Source organism: Lygodium microphyllum, chromosome 26 (assembly GCF_053477565.2).
Source record: "Lygodium microphyllum isolate KBCC chromosome 26, Lygodium_microphyllum_v1.1.10, whole genome shotgun sequence".
Lineage (NCBI taxonomy): Eukaryota > Viridiplantae > Streptophyta > Polypodiopsida > Schizaeales > Lygodiaceae > Lygodium > Lygodium microphyllum.
In genome coordinates this window covers 15,800,146-15,826,021 of record NC_141160.1, presented here as the reverse complement: position 1 = coordinate 15,826,021, position 25,876 = coordinate 15,800,146, and the positions used below count along the sequence as shown (strand labels likewise).

General features: G+C 43.1%; 1 protein-coding gene across 6 annotated transcripts in view; it reads left to right on the top strand.

Moving 5' to 3' along the window:
* The window catches only part of LOC148013014 (thioredoxin-like 3-1, chloroplastic), a 115,265-nt gene extending 92,106 nt beyond the window's left edge, over positions 1-23,159 (top strand). Inside the window, exons 4-6 of one of the 6 annotated variants that reach the window (XR_015688889.1) lie at positions 3,360-3,425; positions 16,784-16,801; positions 16,893-16,941. Coding sequence is in view for 5 of the 6 variants with exons in the window: in XM_087668171.1 (XP_087524297.1) it covers positions 16,784-16,801; positions 16,893-16,994 (120 nt within the window). In the remaining variant the exon portion in view is untranslated. The other 5 variants (XM_087668171.1, XM_087668173.1, XM_087668172.1 and 2 more) reach the window with 5 other exon arrangements.
* Positions 23,160-25,876: the final 2,717 nt, after the last annotated feature.

The window sequence follows — 25,876 nt, the reverse complement described above, 5'->3', positions numbered from 1 at the left end:
GTGGGATAGAGGGGATGGGAGATGAGATTTGAGAATGGCAAATGCTTCAATAGGATATGGGAAAGAGGGGATGGGAGATGAGATTTGAGAATGACAAATCACAAGTCCATTTGAGAATCAAGATCCAAGAGAGGAAGATGAGAATGGTAAGTGCTTGCTGAATTGGTGTGGAAGCATGGAGGAGAGGAGCAGCTTTTGTAGATCAGAGAAGGATCAAAGTTCAAATAGTCAAAGAGGTGTCAACGGTCAAAGAGAGGGCTTCCAGTTGGAAGGAATCCAAAGAGGGCTGTGGGGGGGGGGGAGTGCATGTTTGGAAAAGGGGGTGGGATGAGGTATCCAAGGCTTCCCATCCTCCCCGAAAAGTGCTACGCAGGCAGATGGAACGGGCAGGAGTAAAGGCGGGGGCGCAGAGAATGCGGATGCACGACACAGGACGCGCATGCGAGGTGGCCCAAATAGGCCCAAAATATCGTATGAATCCATATAGATATGTACCGTATGGATTGTACAGGACAAACAGTACCATACGTCGTATGGAGGCAACTATGCTTGGATGTGATAGACAAAGTGCAGTATGTTTGGCTAAGAATGCCATATTCCATGTGTGTACCAAGTACATAGATGTTTGGTACCACTTCATTCGACACGTCTTGGATGATGGTCTTGTCACAATGACTAAGATCAAAATCCAAAATAACCTTGCAGGTGTTCTCACTAAGAGTCTTGTGAGGGCTCAGCATGAGCATTGCATCCGATTAGTGGGAGTTGATTAGCTTAAAGGTACCACTTCAGGCCTTTAAGTGGGAAGTTGTTGGATGCAAAGTCCCTTCGTCTTCGTGTAAAGTTATACGGATGTGAACAAACCCTTATTTGTACCCTAACATATAAATACATTCTTTATCCTTTGTGTACCATCACAATCTAGTACACCCATCTTTGCGTTCACTCTCTCTCACTCTCAACATTGCTGCTTCACTTTTGACTCGCACTCCCATTGCGCACTCTTCCCTTCACACATTCCAAGCAGTGTTGATCCATTTCATTTTCATTAGCTTGCTCTAACTTCTGTGGGCATCTCGAGGATACATATTTGGGCTTCCCATAAGTCCAACAAGCAATAGGGTCCCTAGTGGAAGGCACTCCTCACTTGCGGCCTCGTCCTAACATCATGATTGGAATAGGTCTATAATCCATAAGAATTGGATGTCCTTCTTCATCATAGCAAATGAAAGGGCTTGTATATTCATCATCCTCAATTGGTTTCTCTATGAAGTGGATAGGGATATCGCTAGGCGGTTGTGTGATGATGGGGGGTCTAGGTATTTTTGAAGGATTGATTTCCACTCTTTGCATGGCCGCTCGATGTTCAGGAGGGGCCGGCAATGCCAATTGCTAGCCACGTGAGGGCTGTCTACGGTAATTGATCCTTTGATTATAGTGATGATAGGTAAAATTAGGACCAGGGAGTCTTCGTAGGGCTTTGCAGTTCATGACTAAAATGACCGCAATTTGTGTATATCCTTGGCGGTATGGAGCACTTTGAAGGGAGATGGTCTTCACCACAGTGTATGCACTGCATGTTTTGGTGACATGGCTTTGAATTTTTTTGAGATTGTGCCATCTTGAGCAACTCTTGTTGTTGCTTCTTGACATCAATAATTAATTCTAGTGTCTCTTTACTCTTTGTTTGTGTTTTTCCTATATGGCTTTCTAGATGGGATCCCATTGTTTTTTTGTTCCTATTGCGCTCTCTGTGAAGGTCATACACACGGATAGCCTCCTTGGGGACGTTGTTGATGATGGAGCGGTTCAACTCAGAGTTTTCGGCTAAGGTCTCATAAATCCTTTCATTGTGGATGCCTTTGATGAAAGGTTTTGTGATTGCCTTGGGTGTGGGTTTCTCTGCTAGGGTATGCATTTAAACAGATTCTTGACCTTAGAGACATAGTCTCTCATGCTCTTCCCTTCCTACTCTTCGATGTTCATCAGCTAGACAATGAGATTATTCCCATAACCAGCTTCAGCAAAATGCTTAATGAACAATTCTTTTAGCTGTATAAGGAGGCCTTCTTTGTGGCATCTAGACCTTTGAACCAGATACGCCTTTTTTCACCTAAGCTAAGTCCGAATGCTTGAGCCTGCTTGGCATCACCCATAAGGTTATTTGCCTCGTAGACTTGTTCAAATTGTTCTATGAAATTGTAAGGGTAGTCACCGACTTGGTATTTGTCTAATTGTTTAGCCACTAAAGGAATCTTTGCTTGGTTTCTATGAGTCAGTATGCTTCCTATCCCAATTAGAATGGTCTTTGCGATATGCGTTCCAACTTGGAGCATGTTTGATGGGTCAAACAATCTTCTTTGCACAAGGTCAAAGAGGGAGCCTTGTGACGAGCTAGTTGCTCTTGCATTGAACATCCTGGGGATGCCATCCATTTTTGCTTGCATGGTGGCAAGTTGCAGTTCGGTATCATTGTTGAGATCAACCAAGCAGTTGAGGGTGAGCAGTCCTTGTCCTTCCAGTTCTATTAGCTTCTGTTGCAATGCTTCAAGAGTCATGTTTGAAATATCGAAGCTCATAGCTTGCTGGAAGCTATTGATTGTGGCTTGGAAATCATCAAGAGTTACCTCCCGAGTTATCCACAGTGCTTGTTTCAGTCCCCATGGTCTCTAAGATAACTAGGTTGATGATGTGATTTATGAGGTCTCGCATAGGTGTGTTTTCTAAATCAAGAGTGCGACTAGGACTTGGGTCCTTGCTAATAGGCGAAGTACAAAGCTCATGACTACTTTAAGTGTATGCAACTCTAGCAGTTCTCTTTTGTTTTGTTTGTTGGTTTTGTTATTCTTTTACTTTTTTTGGTTTTGTTTGTTTTGAAAGAAATTAAAGAAAAAAAATCCTTACAAAATACACCCTAATTGTGAGGTGGAACGTACAAGTGTGTGTGTGTTGTGCAATGAGTGGTTGTGAGTTAGTGCAGTGCTGTGCGTGTACCTAGGTGTGCAAGGCCAGAAGGAAATGCAATGTGTCCTAAGATGCAATGGGTTTACAATGATTGTTTGTGGATGCACATGCATGCACATGATAGCCGTAGGTACACTCACATATGCACAAATGCTCAGAAGGATGCATGCGTGCACACGCGTAACCACACGTATATACTAATGCTTACTTGTATTTACTGGTGCCTATGAATGCACCTATGTGCTTATATGTGTGCAGGGTGCTAGGTAAATTGCCGTAAGTGTAAATGTATGTACTAAGCCTTTAGTACTGCAAGGTGAATGGATGGTGTTTGTGGGTACCTGACGAATTATGCAAGTGTACTTATCTGTGTGTCATGATGTCTTTATGTGCAGAGTAAGGCCTCTTAAAGTGCCGGGAGTCCTAGAGTGGGTTTTGGCTATATGCAACAGTATTCACAAGTACGCACAAGTACCCATAAGTAGACATGGATACACACTAGAGCACACGTGTGGTTACTAGTATTTACTTGTGTTCAAGTATGGCAATGCACAATGTGTCTATGTTTACTTGTGTTATTGATGGGTATCCTAGTGTATGCTTGAAGACTGATGGGTGTGTCTATATCTGTTAGAGGTGGATCCCAATTGAGATACTGTGGATGGTTTATGCATGTGCAAGTGTGTGCTGTCGTATGCACTAGGTGTATGCACTAAGTGAATGCACACCGTGTGTATGTGGATGCATACAGTGTGTGGTGTGTAACGGATGCACTATGTGCTATATGGATGTGCTGTGTGCTCTTAGTGTGCCTATAGGTGGAGGCACAGTGTAAGCGGGTGCACACAATGTAAGAGAGCAGATGCATTGTATATCTATGGGTAGCTAATGGGTCAGTGGGTGCATGATAGGTTTGTGGATTCCTAGGGTATGTGTAGGTGGTTGCACAGTACACCGTAGATGCACAATGGGGTGGATAAAAGTGGATGCGCAGTGTGGATGCATTGTGTTATTGTATGTTAGTGCACTAAGGTCTTTTTGGTTTAATGCACAGTGCACTAAAGCCTCACTTCATGCTATCCTCCAATCCAGTAGGTTGGATTTGGGTAGTGGAGAAGGAGAAGGGTTATTGATGTGCACTGGTGTGAGAGGTGCCTATGTGTGTTAATGTACCTGTGGCTACAGTCAGTGTGTGTGCATAGGGTGGGTGTGTAGGCGGATGCACTATGCAAGGGAGTGGGATGCACAGTGCTGTGTATGAGTGCTATTATGTGGGGGTGAGTGCACAATGTGTGCAATGGGATGCACTATATGTGGGGGTGAGTGCACAATGTGTGCAATGGGATGCACTATAATGTACCTGTGGCTACAGTCGGTGTGTGTGCATAGAGTGGGTGTGTAGGCGGATGCACTATGCAAGGGAGTGGGACAGTGCTGTGTATGAGTGCTATTATGTGGGGGTGAGTGCACAATGTGTGCAATGGGATGCACTATAGGTGTAGATGGAATTGCACTATGTGCAGAAGGATGCGCTGTAGGTGTAGATAGATGCACTATGCACTATGGAAGTGAGTGAGTTCACAATGTTTATGTTTGTGCACGGATGGGTGCACGCACACAGGTGTGTCTCCAGGGCTCCTACCGCCTATCTCACTTCCCGTTATCCTTCTTGCCCAGTAGGTTGGATTTGGGTTGTAAAGAGGGGTGAAGTTTCTTGGTGTACACTTGTGTATGATGCATCTAGGTGTATCAAGGGATGCACAATGTGTGAGGCGGTGGAGACCTTTAGAGAGGACAGATGGATGCACGGTGTATTATGGATGGGTGCATTGTGTGCAAGCTGATGCACACAATGGGTGAATGCACAATGTAGTGAACTTGTGGGGTGTGCTACACAGATGCCACACTGGTTACCCTCTTCTTGCTTCACTCCCTTGTGATCTTTCCTTCCAATAGGTTGGATGTTGGTTTATGGAGGAGGAGAAGGATCTCTAGATGCACGTGGGTGCCTATGTGCTTTTATGTGTAGTGTATTGTAAAGCAATTATGTGTGCGTCTATGTGGTACAATGTGTATCACGATGGGGTATGTCGTTTACAGTGTGTAGGGTGTATCATCACATGTGTGTCTATGCAGCTAGTGTGCATAAGATGTTTAATGTAATGTGTGCAGTCATTAACATGGGGATTGAGATATACCAGTGTAATGCATGTATGCCCGCATGAACCTATGTGTGGCAATGGTGCATCAGAGCTTCATCCTATCTTGCCACTCCTGCCTCCCAGTAGGTTGGATGGCCGAGTGTGCGAGAAGGTGGGCTCTATGTTCATACAGCCACTCTTGGATGGAGATGGGTGCACACAGCAAGGGCTACACTATAAAGAGAAAATATTCTTCTCCTAATTACATGAAAAGATTAAAAAGAGAAATCCTTTTAACACAGAGAATCACACCAGCAATAGCTGCACCACACAAGGGTACATGCCCATGCATTAAATCTTTCCTTTCCAGTGCATGCACCTAGCTGCATTTAATGGCTACCCATGTGCGGTGTAGAGATTGTCAGGGGCCTCTCCTTCCCGTAGTGTACTCCTTCCCCACTAGGAGGGGATTGAGTCATGTGTGGGTTGTTGGGGGGGTCCTTGCAGGCTTGTGTATTCGTTCTCAATATAATTAATGCTCTACATAGGTGGTTCTAGTGCATACCTGTTGTTATGTGGTGGCCATGGTGGTTGTGATAGGGCAGCTCCTCTTGTTCCTGAAGGTGGCTCCTCCCTCTTTATGGGAGATCTTTGTTTTGTGGTTGCGTGTGACAGTGTGTGGTAGGTTCAACATAGGGATGAAGAGGAAGAGGATGATGGCGGTGTTAGAGATGGAAGTGATGCGGGTGATGGAGGATAACCAACAGAGGTTGTAGACAATAGGGTAAAAGAAGAAAGCAGCAAGGAAAATGGAGAAGATGTTGATGCAGATGGTAATCCCGTTGATGCTCAAGCTGATGAAGAACACACTGATGAAGATGAAGATGAACCTGATGCTAATGGTGAAGACAGAGATGGTGAAGATGATCAGGCTGCCCACTATCAGCAACAAACAGAGGGCCCAATTTGACCGAGATGGAGATGATGATTATGCTGATGCACACAAGCAGCAAGAAGCTTGATCTGTAGGTGGTTATGATGACAATTTGCTGCCCCATGATTATGCAGCCCACAATCTGTGCAGACGAATATGATGACAGAGAAGCCAACGAATAGCAGCAACAAGCAGGCACAAACTGTAGGTAATTAGGCTGTTGATTTTCTGCCCTCAAATCAGTAAAAAGCAAGAGGACAGCAGGCACAATCTTGGTAGGAGATGATGATGATTATGATGCTGCCCAGACAGCCCACAGTTTGCACAGGAGGAGCAGCAAACTGATGAAGATTCTGACGATGATGATGCTGCCTATGCTGGCCATGAATAGCAGGAGATGGAGGCACAAACTGTTGAAGGAGAAGATGATGATAATTTTGCTGCCCAGCATGCCTACGAACAACAGCAACAAGCACAGTCTGATGCAGGAGAAGGCAGTGATGCTGCTGCCCACAATAATCAGCAGCAACAGGCGCAAACTTGCTGAAGAAGATGAAGATGATGACGATGCCGGACAGCCCACGAATTGCACAGGAGGAGCAGGCCACGAGCAGCAGGAAGCACAAAAGATGATGATGATGATGATTACAAGGTTGAAAGATAGAGAGAACTTATGCTAACCTGGGAGTGGAGTTGCTAAAAGCAACTGCTGCCTTTTTCTCCTCTAAATTTTTTTCTCTCCTGCTTTTTATCAATATTCTGTTCTCAAACGCGAAAGCAATCCTGCAAAAGCAAGCAACCCAAGCTCTTCAATCTCTGATATGCGTAGGGTGCCTTCATCTCAATATATGGTGATAATTTATGGCTATGGCTAACACTTACGATTTTGAATCAGAAATTGTTACTACTATCCTACCATAATTCTAATCGTATCTCATGAGCCCGATATATCAATCATAAAACCTAAGTGTATGTCTAAACACGAGACGCAAACCTAACTACTTTGAGGCATTTTGGAGTTGGCATGGGTGTCCCTCCTATTCGACAACCATGAAGCATGCAAGCTACTTCACGGTCAATGTGTCCTTGGTCCCGGCAATAGAACCAAAATGTTGGGCTACACATGCTCAATGTATTTGGGACATTGGACATGCTGCTATTACTCTAGGAGCTTCAACCACTTGGTTGGCAACTACCTCTCATGTAGTCTCTTGCACACGAACATGAGATCCTTTTGTAGTGAATGCGCAAAGCATACCCTCAACGATAAGAATGCTCGTAGCACATTTCACAATCCAAGATGCGCCTCCTAGATTCTCAAACTCTCTATGGCGTTTGTCAGGCTATAGGAGAGCATGGTAAGGCATGAGAGAGCGCGAGAAGAGATAGAGGCTTCACCCTCTTGGTTCTTCACTCTCACTCTTACTCGCACTCTCTTGCTCTCAAACTCACCTCTCTCTCTTTTTTTTCGTAAAAGGTAATTGTATTAATTACGAAAAAAAGGTACAAGATTACATGATTACATGATTACAAGAGACACGAGGGCCCTAGGCCAAAGTGTGGGAAATCCCCGTACTAATGCACGAAAAAGGTTACACCAATCATGGCAACAACCCAGAGGCAATTGCCATATGCCAAGGAAGTAAATCCTCCCGAGGGAGCAAGTCGGAGTGCCGGATGAGATCTATCTGCCAATGCAAGAGCCCTTTAAGCCTGGCAATATGTCTTGGTACATTAGAGGCTGAATCAAAGAGAAAAGCATTGCGCGTGGTCCAAATGTGCCAGCATCCCCAGTATCTGAAAAAGTGAAATAAGATCTTCATATGTAACTGTGGCGGTGTGGGGTACTTTGGGCGCACAAAAACCCAATCGAAAGGAGTTAGTGAGGACCCCATCACTGCGCGCCAGATTTGCGACAAGAGTGACCAGATATTCTTGGCGAGCGGGCAAGAAAGAAATCGATGTCGGGCCGATTCCGCAGTAGTGGTACAGAAGAAACAATTGCCATTCGAGATTCTACGCTTGGAAAGGGCCGAGGCAAGAGGAAGACCACCAATCATCACCCGCCAAAGAAAGACCTTGCATTTGAAAGGTGCCCTATTCAGCCAGCCCTCCATCACCGTTGCCTGCCACCATGACTGTGATTTCCGCAGTCCCCAAACAGTATTAGCTTTCACACCTAGCCATTGGTGATCTTGAATGAGAAGATGATACACCTGATTAGTAGAGGCCTTTTCCAGACTCAACCGGCCTGCAAGGTCCCAGTCCTGCCAAGGATGATCCATAGCCAGGGCAGGAAAGGGTTGCCTACCCTGAAGCTCCGACAAAAGCTGTTCCCATAAACCACGGTATCTGCGCGGGATCTTGAAAAGTCCCCTAGCAGTTCGAAACGATGTGAGGACATTGCGAGTGGCAGGGTAGCATCCGCAATCGAAGTCACACCTAAACGGGCCATGCGGTTAAATCTCGGTTTGAGCTGATGTTTGTCTTCCCATGAAAGTAATCGCGATACTGCCAACAATTCCAACTGAAAGGAGTTAGTCTGCAAGCGGTTCCCCATTGGATGCCAACGGGCCTTTTGGAGCACCACTTTCCAAGAGCCGACCAAGTGCAGTAACAGAGAGGAAGAGGGACTAGAAAATAGAGAGTCAGCATTAAGGACATGCCACCAGGAGGCCCGAAGTCGTGTATTACCATGGCGTAGCCCGCTGTCCTCAAGAAAATAACGGGCTATAATGGTCCACGGGTGATGATCCACACACATGGCACGAAAAAGAGACCAATGAAGAGCCAACATATGAGTTTTTGCATCCAAAATAGCTCCACCACCCATGTGTTTAGGGGTACATGTATGTGACCATGAAATCCACGAAATACCTGCCCGCAGTGAATCCTTCTTTCATAGCATGAAACGAATGGGATCAGTGAGAGCCTTCAAAGTAGTAGGCGTCCACGGCAGCAATGGCAGGAAATACGTTAGCATTGGTAGCATAATTGTCTGAGCCACTTTGAGGCGGACATGGAATGGCCACGCTTGCGACTTCCAATACATAAACTTCGCCGCCAGTTTTTGTGAAATCCACTCCAGTAGTTCCTTTGGCCGTACATCCACCCCCAATGGGTATCCAAGATGCCTGACAATGGAGCCACGGGAAACCACCTGGCCCTGCCAACCTAATGACTGTAAATCAGGCTCCGTGCAACTGAGTATGGCTGATTTAAAGGCATTGATGCGAAGACTAGAGGCTTGACCAAAGAGCGTCCAAACATCTAATGCCTTTCGAATGTTGTCCCTGTCCGCCCGCAAAATCATAAAGGTGTCATCGGCCAAAGATTGGCTAATGAAGTGTTGCCCCAAAGGAAGAGACAATCCTGCCAGCTGAGCAGAAGCCACCATTGAGGATAACATTGAAAGGACCGGGTGAGTCGCTAGGGCAAAGAAGAGAGGACTCAAAGGGCAACCCTGTCTGACCGAGCGTGCAAGGAAAAATGGCTCTGTAATCCCACCATTGAGCATAACTCTTGAAGAAGCCGCAGCACTAATGGTGTGGATCAATCGGGACATCCGAGTACCAAAACCCATAGCAGACATGAGATCTGCAATGAAAGACCAGTCCACATAGTCAAAAGCCTTTTCCAAGTCCAATTGAATCAATACCACTTCCTGACTGGAGTGCCGTGCATAGTCAATAGCCATTTGCACATTTAAGATATTATGTAGAATGTTACGGCCCTTAATGAAACCATATTGGAGAGGATGCACAATAGCTGGAAGGTGCTTGTGAAGCCGATTCGCCAGCACTTTGAAAAAGATTTTATACATCGAGCCCATCAAAGAAATTGGTCTCCAGTGTTGCAGCATTTATGGTGAAGGGACCTTTGGAATCAGTTTGATAAGGCCTTCTTTCCATGAGGAAGGCATGACCCTTGTTTCCCAAACCTGCTGAAACATAACTGCCAATGGCTTCACTAGCTGCGTGGCTGAGTTCTCAAAGAATTCATTAGTGAGACCATCCCAACCAGGACTTTTATCCTTAGGCAGGTGTAACAAAACATCCATAACCTCCTCCTCGCAAATATCCGCCTCCAAAGTGGCTTGCATATCAAGTGGAACCTGCTGGCGGACCAGATGATAGAAGACCGAGCGGGCATGCGTATCCTGGCTAGAAGGCGAGGGAGAAGAACCAAGAAGTTACGTAAAATAATTTCTGCACATATTGACAATGGTTTGCGGATCAACGACCATGCGACCTTCCGAACCCTGGAGTCTAGTCATATTTTCGCGAGCAGGAGAAGCATGCAAGGCCCGAAAGAACTTATGAGACTGGCAGGCACTATCTTGCAATGTGTCAGTCAAGTTATGTAGCTTGGCTTGCTGATAAGATTTCAACTGAAACACTTGAATAAGATGGGCCAAACGCATCTCCAGTGATAGCAGAAAATCATCATCTGGGGTATCTACGAGCAACGAACGGACCAAAGCCAGTAAGTCCTCTGCTACATGTCGACGTCGCCGACAAAGAGAGGCATGATGGATCCCATACTGCCGAGCAACCCGCTGCACATTAGAGAGCAGCCGTGCAAATGAAGCCAAGCCCTCAGAGGCGAAGTCCAATAAGAACCTCTCAATCAATTGTTGCATATAGCCCTGAAAAATTGGATGCTTCAAATAAGAGGAGTTAAAACGTAAAGGGAGCCTATCCAATAACTGCATAAAAGGTGCAATAGGTTGTGCCCACATCTCAAGCTGGAGGGGGAAATGGTCCAACAATGCATATTGCTGCAAGACCTTCATTTCCAGCATCTCGGGAAGAAAATCATCCCCCTGCATGATATACATTCGGTCCAACCGCGACCAAGTAGTTGCATATTGTGCGGAATGAAAAGTAAACCCTGAAAAAGAAGGGTGAAGCCACGACCAAAGATCTTGCTTAAGTACCTGCAAAGCAAAGGAATTCCACATCCGGCTTTCCGGCGCATCCATTACTGAATGCCTTGAAGTGGACTGAGAAGAGTCAACACACATATTGAAATCTCCCATCAAAAACCCCTTTCGGCCAAGTGACATCGAGCCCTACAAAGTTGACCAAAGATCCCGTCGGGATGCGGGATCATTCGGAGCATAGAGGCCCAACAACCATAAAATCTCTCCTTCAAATAAGACTTCGATTACCAGAAAGCTGCCTTGCACACCATTTTTAACAAGAATAGGCTGGTATTTCTCATGGACAATCATCAACACGCCCGAATAGTGCGTAGCATGTGTCCTTGCATAAAACAGACGGAATCCATGACAATCCACAACTTTTCGTGCTTCACCGTGACTTTTGTGCTCAAGTGCACACAATACATCCCACTGGTTCTCATGCAAGACAGTCCACATGGCATGTTGCTTATGGCGAGAGCAAATGCCTCGCACATTCCACGTGGCTATCTTCATATATCTTCAAAAAAAGGAAGTCAGGAACGAGGCGCCTGTTGCCTCGATTTCATCTTTTCCGCGAGAGCATCCAGGACACCCTCATCCAGAAAATCAGCCAATACTGCAAACGAATTCTGGCGACCTGCTTTAGAGGTAGAAAGAAATCCACTGCCTTGGGAGTGGGGCGGGGATAACGCCAATCCCAGGGTGTAATCACATTACCTTTTGTATCAAACGCCAGCTTAGCAGGTGGGCCCTTGGGACCGTCTGTATAGACTTTCCTTGTAGACTGATTATGGGGGGCAGACGGGGCCATAGTACGTGCAGCATGCTGTGAAGTGAACATTTCGTTCCTGTGCATATACGTGCGCACGGAATCCTGTGAAGCATTAGGCCCAAGATCCGCCAGGCCTGCATCCAACTTTTTACCTTTTTTTTGATGTGCCTCAATCCAATTAGTGCTACGGGAATCCAAACCCAGGACCTGTTGTTTGCCTTTATCCACGACATTAGGTGGCTGAAGGGCCTCCTGTGTCAGGGCATCAAGCACCATGTCATCCTTAGGCAGCACAACATGCGCATCCTCGGACGACGGTTGTCTTTCGGGGCATTCGGCCATAAAATGCCCCAATTTACCACATGAAAAGTAGTGTCCTGCAAAGTTGTCCCATTTCAAGCGAAAATGCAAAGGATGCATGCCAGAACAATTGAGGCGAAGCCACGCAGGCCTTTTCCTGGCCGTGTTCCATAACATGCATAAACGGTTTTGATTCATAGCCTTGAGGCTTGGGGGAACCAGCACTATTCCCACAACTGTCATCGCATCCTTCAACAATGACCAATAGACCGCCGGACAATTTTCCAATTCCATCCACACCGGGCATTCTTGTTGAAGCAGACGCTGGAAGTCTCCCATAGGGCGCTATGGTACAACATGGACCAAGCGGCGATCAAAGAATAATGGCAACTTGGACAGGAGCTCAGCTCGATGTGTTTTCGATTTCAACAGCACCTCATAAAAGCCGCGAGATCCAAGGAAGATCTCCTCAACACACTCCCCTTGCAATAAATGGTGCATCCACTGGCGAATATGTGAAAGCACTGGGATCCTGCCAGTGAAGAAAAGTATAACGGCACGGTCATAAAACACCGAAAAAGACCGCAAGACTGATTTCGGGTCCACCGTGGCTTCCAGCACGTCATCAATTCCTGCGTCAGAAAAAGTTTCATTATTATGCTGGACATAATCGCCAAGCAGAGTATTGGCAAAGTCCAACAAATGCTCCCAGTCAATCTCCTGCGAATCCACAGGATCAGAGGCAACCTGCGCATAGGAACGTTCCTGAGGACCCATTGGCTCGTCAGAAGTATGCTTGGAGCGTTCGCCCGCAGGCGGCAGTTCAGAACCCGGAGGCGTCTCCTCCGTGCACGGCACCATATCCTCCGGCTCCTCTGTATCAGAATCAGGGCTAAGGGCTGCCACTGTCCGGTCTAGAAAATCCATATCCAGGCCAGCCATACTGCTGTCTTCTCTCTCTGACGTGACCTGTCCTTGCAATCAGATTTCTCTGTCCTTGCAGCTGCCTGTATGCAAGCCTTTTGACCGCAGGTCTAAGCCTGTAAGTCTGGGGGCCTGTAACTGTCTGCAGAAGGGCGCACAGGGACTGTGCTGAAGTCTGGGCTGCTCGCACAACAGGTCTGTACCTGACTGGCAGTGAGAAGACTCTTCAAACGGGCAGGGCAGAACTGCACTGGCGTAAGGTCGTCTGCTGCAATCGATTTGTCTCTCCTCAGCAAAGTTGTCCCTGATGGCGGGCAGGACGGATGGCAGGTCACACGACGGGTCAGAGGGGGCAGACGGGCGGTGCAGACGCAGGGCAGGTCGATGTGCAGAAGCAGGCGAAGTCAGTCCTCTCTCTCTCTCTCTCTCTCTCCGGTGTGAGTGACGTGACGGGTGTCACTCTGTCGTGACACTGGCATGCGTGACAAGATGGGCCTGGAGTGACATGACGGGTCTGGCGTGACTAGCGTGACACTGTGATCACTAATGGGGATGCTGTGATGGGATCTCCTGAGCTATCGTAATCATGATCGCTGTCGTGACACTGGCATGCGTGACAAGACGGGCCTGGAGTGACATGATGGGTCTGGCGTCTCTCTCTCTCTCTCTCTCAATGCAAAAGTAGGAAGGCAAGAACCAAAAGTTGACACACATATGAATAGCCTTTCCCATTCTTTTTCAAACTTTTTATACAAAAAAGTAGGGTTAAGGGTTTTCCTATGCCCTTGGGCAACTTGCCCATCCTTTGGACCAAAGACCAGTCTTCTCCCCTTTGCATGCACTTAAATCTATATTCCTATGTTGAGTGCTATCAATTTCGATTACAACTTGCATGGGATGGAGCTCGTCTCTTATTTACTCTTTCTTCAGGTCTTCATGTTTTCAAACTAGTTAACACTGTCCTACCCTCCCTTTCCTCATTTGAGAAGTTGGATGGGACGAACTACCCTCTATGGTCGTGTCGCATGGAGTACCTTCCTGATACCTATGACATTTGGAATTTTGTCAGTCCCTATAACCCGACTTACCATGGATCCCCATGATGGTGTGACCTTGGATTCGATAGCTTTATGAGACCAGTTGAATGCTAGAGCATGTACTTCTCCCTTTTTAAGTTGAGTAGATTTTGTGCTTGTGCATATAAGATGTATCCATAGCATAGCAGAAGTTTAGCAGAGATTGGCATCTCTCTCTTGGATCTAGACATTTGGACATCAATTATCTCTCGAGTTGAAGCTATGACATCTTTATGTTATGCAGATTTCCCTACGATGAGGGATCACATCCATAGGATAGAGAAGCTTTGAGATGAGCTTACATTTCTTGGCACGGACATTTTTTCGGAGAACCTAGCTATGATGCTTCTCTCACATATTCCGTCACTGACATCTGATGTGTTCTACACCGGTCTTCTCACTTCTTGTATATGGGAGACTCACTTGGAAGGAGCTAGTCCCATTGGTGCTTGGGTAGGTTGCACGTCATAGTGAGATAGATTCTTGCGGAGTTCGTGCTCATGGCCATGCTTATGTGGCTTTATCTATAGGTACAAGACAAGCCCAGTAGAAGAAAGGGAAGAGGAAGCAGTCGAAGTCATTTTTCAACTTTGATACTGATTTTGTGGAGAAGCGTAGAGGATATCCCACGTATCCTCATTGTGGCAAGACATTGCACCTCAAGGAGAAGTGTTGGAGGAGATACCCTCACCTTTGTTTGGGAATGAAGGGTGGATCTACATCGGAGTCTTCGTCTACCTTTACTTTGTTACTCATTATTACCGTCGAGTTTGTGTTTTTACACATTCATCAGGTGGAGAAGCCTTCGTTGACCATCTTTGTCTTCTGAGCATCCTTGGATCATTGACAATTGTGCATCGAGTCATATGACTCCATGAGGTGATTTATTTTTGGATTTTTGTTTGTCGGAGGGTATCATCACTGTTGGTAACATTTCTTTAGTGCTTGTTAGTGGTGTTGGCACCTTGCCTCTATTGTTTGACCGTCCATTGCACTCCATTTTTGAGGCCCTACATGTTCCAAACTTGGGCCTCCATCTTCTTTGAGTTTATGGTCTTTCTAGACTTGGGACCTGCATTGTCTTCACCGAGCTGGCCGTCTTAGTTGAGGATTCTTCTATAGGATCCACTCTTGTGATAGGTTGGTAGGGGAGGGGGCTATCCATGCTCCATTCCCCTTGCATTGTGTAGGGCCCTTTGAGAAAGCTTTCTATTGCTGCACTTATTCTTGATTATGCACCATTTATCCCACAGGTTCCATCCCATCCCCCACCATCTCCTCCGGTAGTTCCTTTGTACCTTGCATTCCTTTTAGAGGGGGACTATATCAGTGATACATCTGTGGATTTCCTAGCTCTTTGTGTTTCAGAGGGGGCTTCCCAGGATTGTGAGGAGATTCTTCGGGGATTCCAGCTTACTTTGGGCCTTTCTTTTAAGTGGCTACCTCTTTTCTTCATCATTGAGCCACCATCCCTTGCCGCTTGGCTATTGGTCCTTCTTGTTTCTATGTAGCTTATGGTGCCTTCGATAGTTTCTTGCTATCGTCTCATAGTTGGGTCAAAGTCTTGGCTCACCCATCCTTGACTAGAGTTTTCAAGAGTGATCCGTTCATGGAGACCTCTCCGTTTCCATTGGCCTTTGGTGGCCTTTTGTTGGATTGGCTTTGTATATGGAGAGGGGGTCTTGCTTGTTGACTGGCATTCTTCAGTGAGGGACTTTATCAGCATTGGCACTCTTCTTGCCACCCTCAGATCCGCGTCTCTTTGGACTTCCACCACATCTAGGATTTGACAGGGGGTGTTAGCAGTCATATTTGTCTTATGTGGTCATTTTCTGCTTGTGAGCCTCAGTCTAAGTCAGACGAGGACATTAGGAGGTTTGACATTGTATTTGTTTATCATTTTATGTGCTTTAGGCACCTTAGATGGAGGGCACATTAGTGCATTTCTTTTTGGGCAATTATGGATGTCCTAGGTGCCCACATTTTGGGCCTGGCTACTTTATTGCTAGTTGTAGCCCCAGTTTTCCTATATATAGGCAGCCTGTCCTCCCACTCTTAAAATCCATTATTGATCCTTCGTGTTGGTCAGCTAGCCCTTCTCATTCTCTCTCATCCTCCTACTATTGTCTAGCGCCTGTACTGACGTGTAGAGCTGCATGTTGGGGCTGAGTGTTGCAGCCTTGTTGCTTCAACCATTGCAATCACATTGTTCCTTCTCTCACCTACGTTCTCTCTTTGTCTCCTCTCCATGTTCACTTTCCTTTCTGTTGCGCACTCTCACAGTAGTATCTGATCACACACTTATCTGGACAGTTTGGTGGCACAGAGGTGTTTTGTTGATTTATCAAGATAGAAAAGTTGTCCAAGGGTGGCATTTATGCCTGACTTGAAACTTATGTGGAGCTGAGTAACTTACCTTACTTACCTTCAACACACCAAATAGTATCATGAAAAATCTAGTGAGATGTTTTGTAATTTGAAACTTATGTGGAGCTGAGTAACTTACCTTACTTAGCTTCAAACCTTAGCTCATCAAACCTCATGATCAATTGTGTCCTATTTTGGTTGTGGCATTAAATTGAAGAGGGGTTCAAACTGAGCATGGCAGAGATGTTCCTGTGGAATTAGATAACATCCTAGTCACAACTAAAACGTGCATAGTTCTAGAAAAGAATCTCAATGGAAGTTAAGATACGTACTCACAATTTCTTCTCATTACTTTCATGTGGCAAACTGGGGATTCAGAAAATGCCTACTATCCAGGTGACGGTTCTTTTGCATGGGCATTTGTTGCTTTACCTTACAACTGCTTCACCATGAGTTGCATTTGACTAGCTTGAATTTTCTGATTCAGTTATGGAAAGATGGTGAAAAACAAGATGAAGTTATTGCAGGCCAAAAGGCTTGGTTGGTGGTAGATGAAGTCCGGGACATGCTTGAAAATCATCTCAAGTGATTTTCTTGAAACAGTAGGGAAGCTTTTATGCACAGGTGAGCTTTTCTAACCATTATATTAGACCTCCAGGTCTTACATATGCCTACACTAATTGATTTTTCATGTATAGATCTGAACAATGTTATAGATACAGAAGCTTTTGAAAACCAGAGAATTGAATGAAATATTGCTGGCCAGAAATACATTTCTGCTAACCCTTGATATTTGGTACATACATGGCTTATGAAGATCAACACCAAAAAAAGAGCTTCAAGAGCATGAAGGGATTGTGCTTGCTTTAATCTATTGCTTGTAATCTAGTTCGTAAAAATGCAGCTATGCACATGCACATGCACCGAAGAGCTGGTACGTGGAAAGAACATCATAATCAACTAGTGTCTGTGGCTGCTTTGAACTAATTATGAACATATGCATATCTTGTTTTCCGTTGTTTAATCTGATCCTGTAAGATTACCTTAGAATGATTGCTATCCGAATCATCAAAAGCTTAAATTCCAGTAATGTTCACAGAAGCACACTCAATAATCAGTTTTTGATAAGCCCTCCCAAAATGTAAAAGCTAGTAGAGAAGATTCAAGGTTGTGTACTTGTATTGAATACTCCATAAATTTTACTGATCAAATCTTAAGCTAGTTTTGACACCATTTGATTGTTTTAGGTATGGCTAGACTTGCTCAAGGCACTCAAATTTTTATCAGGATGATTCTTAAGAGAGGTCATTTTCTTTGTAACAAGTTCATGAGGATAAGTAAACTCACTCAATGGTTGGAAGTGTGGGATGCTTATGTGCATATTCGCATGTGTGCATGTGTCACTGGTCTGCAGAGGTTCCCCAAGCTGCAAACTGCATTTTCTTCATCATCCTTAATCATCTTCACCTTTTCTCTTCATCCCTGGTGGAATTGAGAGCAGTCCTGGCCTGCTCGATTGCTCCTCTGTTAGAATCCTCTTCTCTCTTTGTCCCTCCCTCTCTTGCTCCTGTTCTCTTTTTTCTGTTCAGTCCTTACTCCTTGCTACTGTAAATACTGGTTATGATCAGCTTCTCATTTCTGTCCTTTCGAATCAGTTTCTTCTGTGCACCCTGCATTGACCACAAATCAGCTGCAGCTCTTTGGCAATATAGCAGGTCTTTTCAGTGTTCTCAAATGGAGTTTGCTTAGATGGTTTGTGAAAAAAGCAAGAGCCTCACATCTGTGAAAATGTTACATCTGGAGGATGTTCTGCTCAACAATATTTCCCTGAAGCACAATATCTATATCATGCCCTTATGGAAGAATTTCAACAAAAGTGGGTGCAATAGGATCAATCCACCACCTTGTAAGTTTAAGATTCGTCTTCCAGTATTGATCTTCTCTGAAGCATCTCAGACCAATTAAAAAATCAATTTTGTGCAAGGTGGCTTCTTTGATGTATTGCTTTTTGATGCTTCCCAGAACCACATTATATTGGAGAAATTTCACATTTGGCATTAGTTGGGACATGTTTTGGGGTGGAAGCTAGGGATTTCCTCGCGACCATTTGCAGGATCTCTTGCATGGAATAGTTGCTTCTCTTGGCAAAGTGGTATATCCTAGATTACAAGGCAACATAAAAAGATTTTGCATAATTTGGGATACAGACAAGGAAACCACTCCTTTGATTGCCATTGAAATTATGGATGTGCAAGGTATAGGAAAAATATATTTTAAGTTTTAATGGGGAACATTTGCTGAGGCTTGTTATGTATGTAATTAATGTGGTCATATGTAGGATCAGTGCCTTAACTGTATTGCTTCCTCCCACATCTGTGGCTCCATGTGATGTTGACTTGAGCAAAGCAGAAACTAACATGCTTCCAACCATGCCTAAGTTGAAATGTGGATCAGGGCAAAGGGAAGCATGATGTGTTGATGGCTGCCCCTCCCAATTAGCAGCATAGGAAAACTCCAAAGGATAAATCGAAGAAAAGTATGCATGATTGGCAAACTCCTCAAAAGATTGTTTCTAAATATTAACTTTCCCTTCTATAAAGATCCTAGATGCTAGTTGAATTTGGCTCCTCAGAAAACTGCAGCCTCTTTGTTGCATCCTCTTGAATGTGGATCTCTTTGGAAGGAAGTGGTGGCTGGTCATAGTGCTATCCTATTAGATCATGTGCCCCATTGGCTTGGATTTGTTACACTCTACAAGCTCAACGTCGGGACCATTGAATGTATCCCTATTCATTCAAGGACTTCGACTTACAAAGTACACGGCTATCTCTCACCTAGTCTACTCATAATGAATCTAATGACTAGATATGAATAGAGAATGAGCTTACCAATATCCACCACATTGTAGTCATTGTGTCAGCAAGCCACGCTTACGATCCACGTGCTCATTCCTTCACTTCCAACTTTTTTTTTGTTGTTGCCCATGAAAGAGAGATGCCAACAATGAGCTTGAGGAGATGAAGATAAGAAGAGAGCTTTAGGAACTATGTCCCTTACACACTCAACTTCACACACTCTTGCTTGCATTTGCAACTCACCAAGAAGATGGGATGGAAAAGCAGGGGTAAGAATGCAAGGAGCTTCTCATTGCCATGTCCCTTACTCCACATATACTCTTACACTCTTCTTCTTTACTCTTATTCAAGACAATAGAGTAGTTGAGTCTTGGCAGAGAAGGGATGGTGATTGATGTTGAAGAGTTGGGGAAAGAGAGTTGAAATAGTGATATTGAAGATTGCTCATGCTTTTACAGATTGCATCGACGAGAGGTGGAACGCCAATTGGCTAACGACGGTTGATGGATCATGGTCGATGTGGGTTACTATCGTTGTTGATGGATTTATATGCTTGCTATGTCACTTTGTGCTCTCCTGAAGGGGTGTGCCTACCTTACTTGTGCAGTGAGTGATACTCAACTATGTGCAACTAGGAGTTGGGTTGAATTTCAAGTAAACTTGGAGTGCTGTCCCACACTTGAGGACCTAGTTGTTATGAAGTTATTGTGTTGTACTGATCTTAGGGTGACATGTCCGAGCAAGTTCGAGATGTCCTATCTTTGATATGCACAGATTACCAAGGTGTGTGTATGAGCAGTCGCATTATGTGTGTAAGGGAAGTAGTCTTATGAACTTGCTTCTGAAAGTCAAACTATCACGGTGCTTAATCCTTGTCTCTCTGGGTACCTTTGCATAGTTTTCTTTGGATTTCCTTTTCTTCTTGCCATAGGAGCTTTTGCCGGGGGGGGGGGGGGGGAGGGGGTAAAATACTCCATCACCTTTATGACTATGCTCTTAGGGTTTGTATCATGGTATGTATGCCTCCTTTTTCTTTGGGTCTTCTTCTTCTATTGAGTGCTCTTTTGATTCGCTTGCGTCGAACTTTGATAGATTTGGTTGATGAATGGGAGATGTCATGATTGTAGCTGGCTCTATGGCAATGGAGATGCTGGGTGGGGTGTCTCAAGTTGCAGAAGATGTGCTACCTTAGTTCATGATCTTCATAACGTGGCAGATCAACTCTTCTTTGGTTTGGTTTGCATTTATTAAGTTGATCTCCCTGATCAACTTCATGCCTTCCAACTATCAGAGATCATCAATCCTAGTCAGGCATTGAGCTCTTTAGGGTCTTTTGTTTGTAGCGTGTGGGCCAATAGTATTGTTTCCTAAACAGTTCCTACTGTTTAGCCATGAGTAAGCTTCTAATTACACCCTATGTTGACTTTCATTGTATAGTACTGCTCCTAGGTCATTGGAAACCGTTATTAGTGTTTTATACAATCTTTGTGTTTCACCTTCCACTAGGCCAATAGCCTCTATCAGGCTAGTAGCTATTATTTCATGTAGTCTTGCATATGTGGCTTTTCATTGGCCTCATGCATGGATGAGTTTTATGCAAGTTTGTTTTGGCCTTCTCTTGGGCCAGCTAGAGGAAGATCTTTGTTAGATGATGATTTGTCTCGAGCGGTTGTTTGCATAGCTTGTTCCTTAACCATGAGTGTTGTATCTCTTTCTTGAAGATCAAAGGCTTTTTCTTGAAGCTCAAAGTCATTTTCCTTGAGTTGTGTTTGGAGTTTTTGTACTAGTAGGTCTTTAGTCTCCGTAAGAAACTTCTTATATGCTTCATGGGTCTCATCCCATTGTTTATGAAGTCCTTGTTTGGTTGCTATTGCCTTAGCTTTGTTCCTCTTAAGTTCTTTATACAAGCACTTAAGAGCTCCTACTCTACATGTTTCCTACGCTTCTATGGGAGGTTTGTGTGTGCTTTTGGATAATTCTTGGGTGTGGTCTATTTTTTCGACTCATACTTATGGTCTCTTTTGCCCTTGTGAGTTCATTGATCTATTCGTTCATACTCCCTAGTTGTGTCATTAGCTCATGAAGGGTCGTCGAATCAGAGGATTGTGATTCCTTTGTTGCTTTTTTCATCCCTTTAGAAGATTCCTTTTTTTGTGCTAGAATTTGAGCCACCTACTCTGAGATGTACTTGTCCTTTTTGCATAGTATTTCTTCGATGGAGGCCATTATTGCTCGCTCCTACTCTTGTCGACTTTGCCTTATCTAGCCTCCAACTTCTTTTATTCCTTTTTAAATCTCTTTTTAAGAGCTTTGATAATCATGCACCCCTCTTCTGTCTCTCCCTTATCAGATTCTCCTAATAATGAGCTTAGCTATATTTCTTCCCTTTGCTTCTTCTTTTAGTTATCCGGCTTATCAATGGGATTGGATTTAGTGGAGTCTTCCGTCTGTCTCTTTTCTTTCCCTCGAGGGTGGTGCTCTCCAGTGTGATCGTTTTAATAGCAGTCGTGGGGGATCGTCTATTGGGATGATATAATATCTTGTAGAGAAATGCTCACACTAATAACTATGACATGGTCAATGCACTGTCATAGTTGACAACTTTGTTTTGTACCTCAGTGTGGTTTCGCTTTTGTATTGGGTTCTTTATGAGAACTCTATATACATTTGCCAAGGATTCAGGCACACACTCTGACCAAAGGACATTTAGGTTTTTCTTGGCTATATCTCATATTATAATGTTTCCTAGCAGCCATTCGGAACTCTAGTTGGGACAATGGTGGCTTTGTTGTTAAGTGAAGAGATGATAGAATACTTACGTTGTTACCTTGATTTCATTATTGATAACCTTCAACATAACTTTACTATTTACCACTATATCATCTCATCTCTATGTGACTTGGGATGTCTTTTGCATTCTATTATATTGTCTTATTTTAGCCTTTATTCTTAAAGTTTATTGCATAGCTTAAGGTTGAGTTGAAAGTTGGCTACGCTCTTTGCAAATTGTTCACTATATTTTAGGACATAGAAAAATCTGTTGGATCTGGAAATTGAGTGGTAGTTCTTCTTAATGTGAGTTGAGTAAGTTATAAAATGAACATTTGTTGATATGGCTCGAATGTAGTCAGTTAAGTCACAACTGGCTATGAGCTCTCTAATGGTATGATGTTATGATGATGTGAAATTTTATTGTTTTGCTTAGCTTTTGATTAAAAGTTAATTAAATGTGCAAATGTGGCTTATATATGTGAAGTGCACATTAGTTATTTCACAATGTGGGGTCCAAGATCTTGAAATATCAGGGTGTAAAAGGTAAAAATTGTAATAAGTTATGTTTGATAAGTACTAGTTGGTATCCAATGTTAGATTTTGGCCTAAATCAATTTATTGGTCACTAATGTCAGTGATGACATTAGAAACTAGGCATTAATTAATTAATTAATACTTGTTTAATAGCTAATAATTACTCTGGAATACTTTGAAGACATATTGGCTTAGCAAATTTAGTTATGGATTGGTGGAAATGTTTTTTTGGGCATTAGAATACATTAAATTAAATTTTAAAATTAATATTTTAAACATTTATTTAATAAGCTTGATAATGTCAAAAAATAGCATAAGAAAGCTACCACTTGATAAAACTTGTCCATACAAGTGAAAAATACGTTTTTGAGGTTGAGAGAGAGAGAGAGAGAGAGAGAGAGAGAGAGAGAGAGAGAGAGAGAGAGAGAGAGAGAGAGAGATTCTAACCTTTTGCAGGTTGAGAGAGACAAAGAGAAAATTGCCATAGTTGCTACAATAGTTGACAAGCCATTTTCAGCCACCAGTAATAAGAGACCTTCCAAGAGCTGGGGACATGCCTTAAAAAGACTAGAATAGTAGCTGATAATAGTTTGAGAGTTGTTTTAGCTAAACATATGTACGCTGCTTAACCATACTCACCTCCGCATGTGAAATCCCAGTCACTTAAACCAATTACAATCCATACATATGAATTATAACTATTGTCAAAACCACAAGGGATGTATCCATGTGTCAAAACCCAGTAGTGTTTTGATCACTAAGATATTGTAATGGATAAACTAAGGATAAACATCTCATAGTAATGATTTATCACATGATAGTCATGCGAAGTATACATCAATTACAAATCGCATGTAACTTACACAAGTGTATTTCTTTTACATCACATCACTTGTAAATATACACTATATATTATCCATATATCTCGTATATGCCTTGCAAATGGATTGTCCACTGTTCAAGATTTAAGTGACAAAGTATATATTTTTAATTTATGTGAAATTTATGCTTGCTGTAATGATTGATTTATCAGGTCATTACAACCCTATCAGAGAAGAAAGACTAGTTTCATGATTTCATTGTCGGGATATTATCAAATCCTTGACTTGGTCGGTCCGGACTAAAGATTAAAAAGTAGATTTAGTGGCAAGGTACTTGATTGAGGTCACACGCATTGCTTTTAGCTTTGAAATTGTGTTCAGCTGAGCAATTAGAGTAAGGATGTCTTTAGATAGTGAGATGTGATGAAGCAAGAATGATACCTTTTAATCTAAAACTTCATTAAGTGTTGGGGAATGTGCAATACTTGATCTTGGACAAGGTACGTAACACGGGCATTAAGTTGATAGTGTTGGTTTATGACAAAATGTGGATCCTTTTAGGACTCTTGAAGCTAATAAGCCCAACAAGAGAAATATGAATTTAGTTACTAGTTTAAAGATAAGCTCAGGACAATACTTGAAATGTTTGTGTAATAAAAAAATGATCCTCAGTTCATGTGATTTTTGAACCCCTTAAAGGAGGGCCTTAATGACAAGAAGAGGAAATCGTCTTCAAGAGCTTCGAGTCAACAAGGTAAATTGAAGGAAGAGTTAATACAATGCCATGATGTTCTAAATGTGGGTAGTGAGCATAAGCAAATAATGGGAATGGGGTAATTGATGTATATGCAAGGCTAACTTAAAGTGCCAATCCAATGCTTTTTGATCGACAAGGCATGCATGCAATGATGGGGTAGTTAGGGTACTTTGGTGGTGGCATTAGTTTCCATGCTATGATGGATCAAGGACTGTAGACGGGGATTTATGGCACAACTTCTTATTGTATATAGCAACCAGTGTGTGGTGTGCAAGGCCTAATGTATTATTCAGATATGATTGGTAATATGCATAACCCCATATATTGCAATATTGACATGATGCTAGGGACACAGTGGAAAGTTTGACAATATATACACACAACCCACAGTGTTTGGAACTCATGATATTGATGTATGTTGGTCATGCAAATGCTTTGTATAGTGCTGGTAATGAGACAAATGTAACTATTAATTCATATAATATATGGAAAAACGTATCTTAGTATGGCTATTAGTATGCAAATTTCTATGTACAACCACATTGCAATAGTCCAAAGGATGCAAACAAGAATGTTTTCTACTGTATTTGGTGCTCCTAGCATGTGAAGTATACATGAGGAGCTAGTCAACTAGCTACGAGGTTTCATGTTGGTTAAGATAGAATTGCAACAATGTGAAAGTTCCAAGGATCTATGCGCTCCAAAGAGACAAAGGCCTAGAACCTAGTGGAGATTTCAAGGCAAGTAGAGTTAAAGTTTCCATGTGTTTGGTGAAGCTTCAACATTGTTCCACTTATGAAAAAATATGAATGGATGGAGAAGGTTGATCCGACACATCATCCTCATTGATGTACTTTATCTTCATGTGTCTCAATTAGAGTCAATTTTGAATCGGGCTCTTTCAGGATCAACAGAGCTTAGAAAGTCTTAAACATTGCCCGATGCTCAATGGAGATATTCTTCTGCACTCTCCTAGTGATGGATAGCTCGGTTATGTAGTGGATCTTGGATGTACTTGATTTGTATCGAGGGTATTGTTGTATGCTGACATTATTTTTGCCATTGGGACCAGTATTTAATGTAGTAGTCCTTGTCAGTTGGTATGCATATGTTGTGGTTTGCACCTAGGCTTTGAAACTACATTTGCAAGGTTATGGCATGTATGAAATACAATACAGGGAATGTACATTTGGATGTGATATACATTTGCAAGGTATGTATGGGATACATGGATGTTATGTAAGTAGTGTATATTTGCAGATGATGCAAAATAAGTATGCTTTACATAACTATTATGTGGTACATGATTGTTATGAGTTGTTGTTTATGCTTAATTTACGCATTGCAATGTCTTAGTTGCTAGAATAATGCATCCCTTGTGGTTTTGACAGTGATTATGATTCATGTGTGTGGATTTTAACTAGTTTAAGTGACTAAGATTTCACATGGAGAGAGGGCATGAGTATAGTTAAGCAATAAAGATACAAGTTTGACTAGGATAACATGTATTTTAATAGTGACAATGGATACTTTGGCACATTGTAGTGCAATTGAGGACGATTTTGCAAGGATTTGAAGGGAGCGGTCTATCACGAGGACGTGAAACTTTATTGCTTTACTTAACATTTCATTAAAAGTTAATAAAATGTGCAAATGTGACTTGCATATGTGAATTGCAAGTTAATTATTTTAAAATGTGGAACCCGATCTCCTAATATATTAGTTGGTGCCA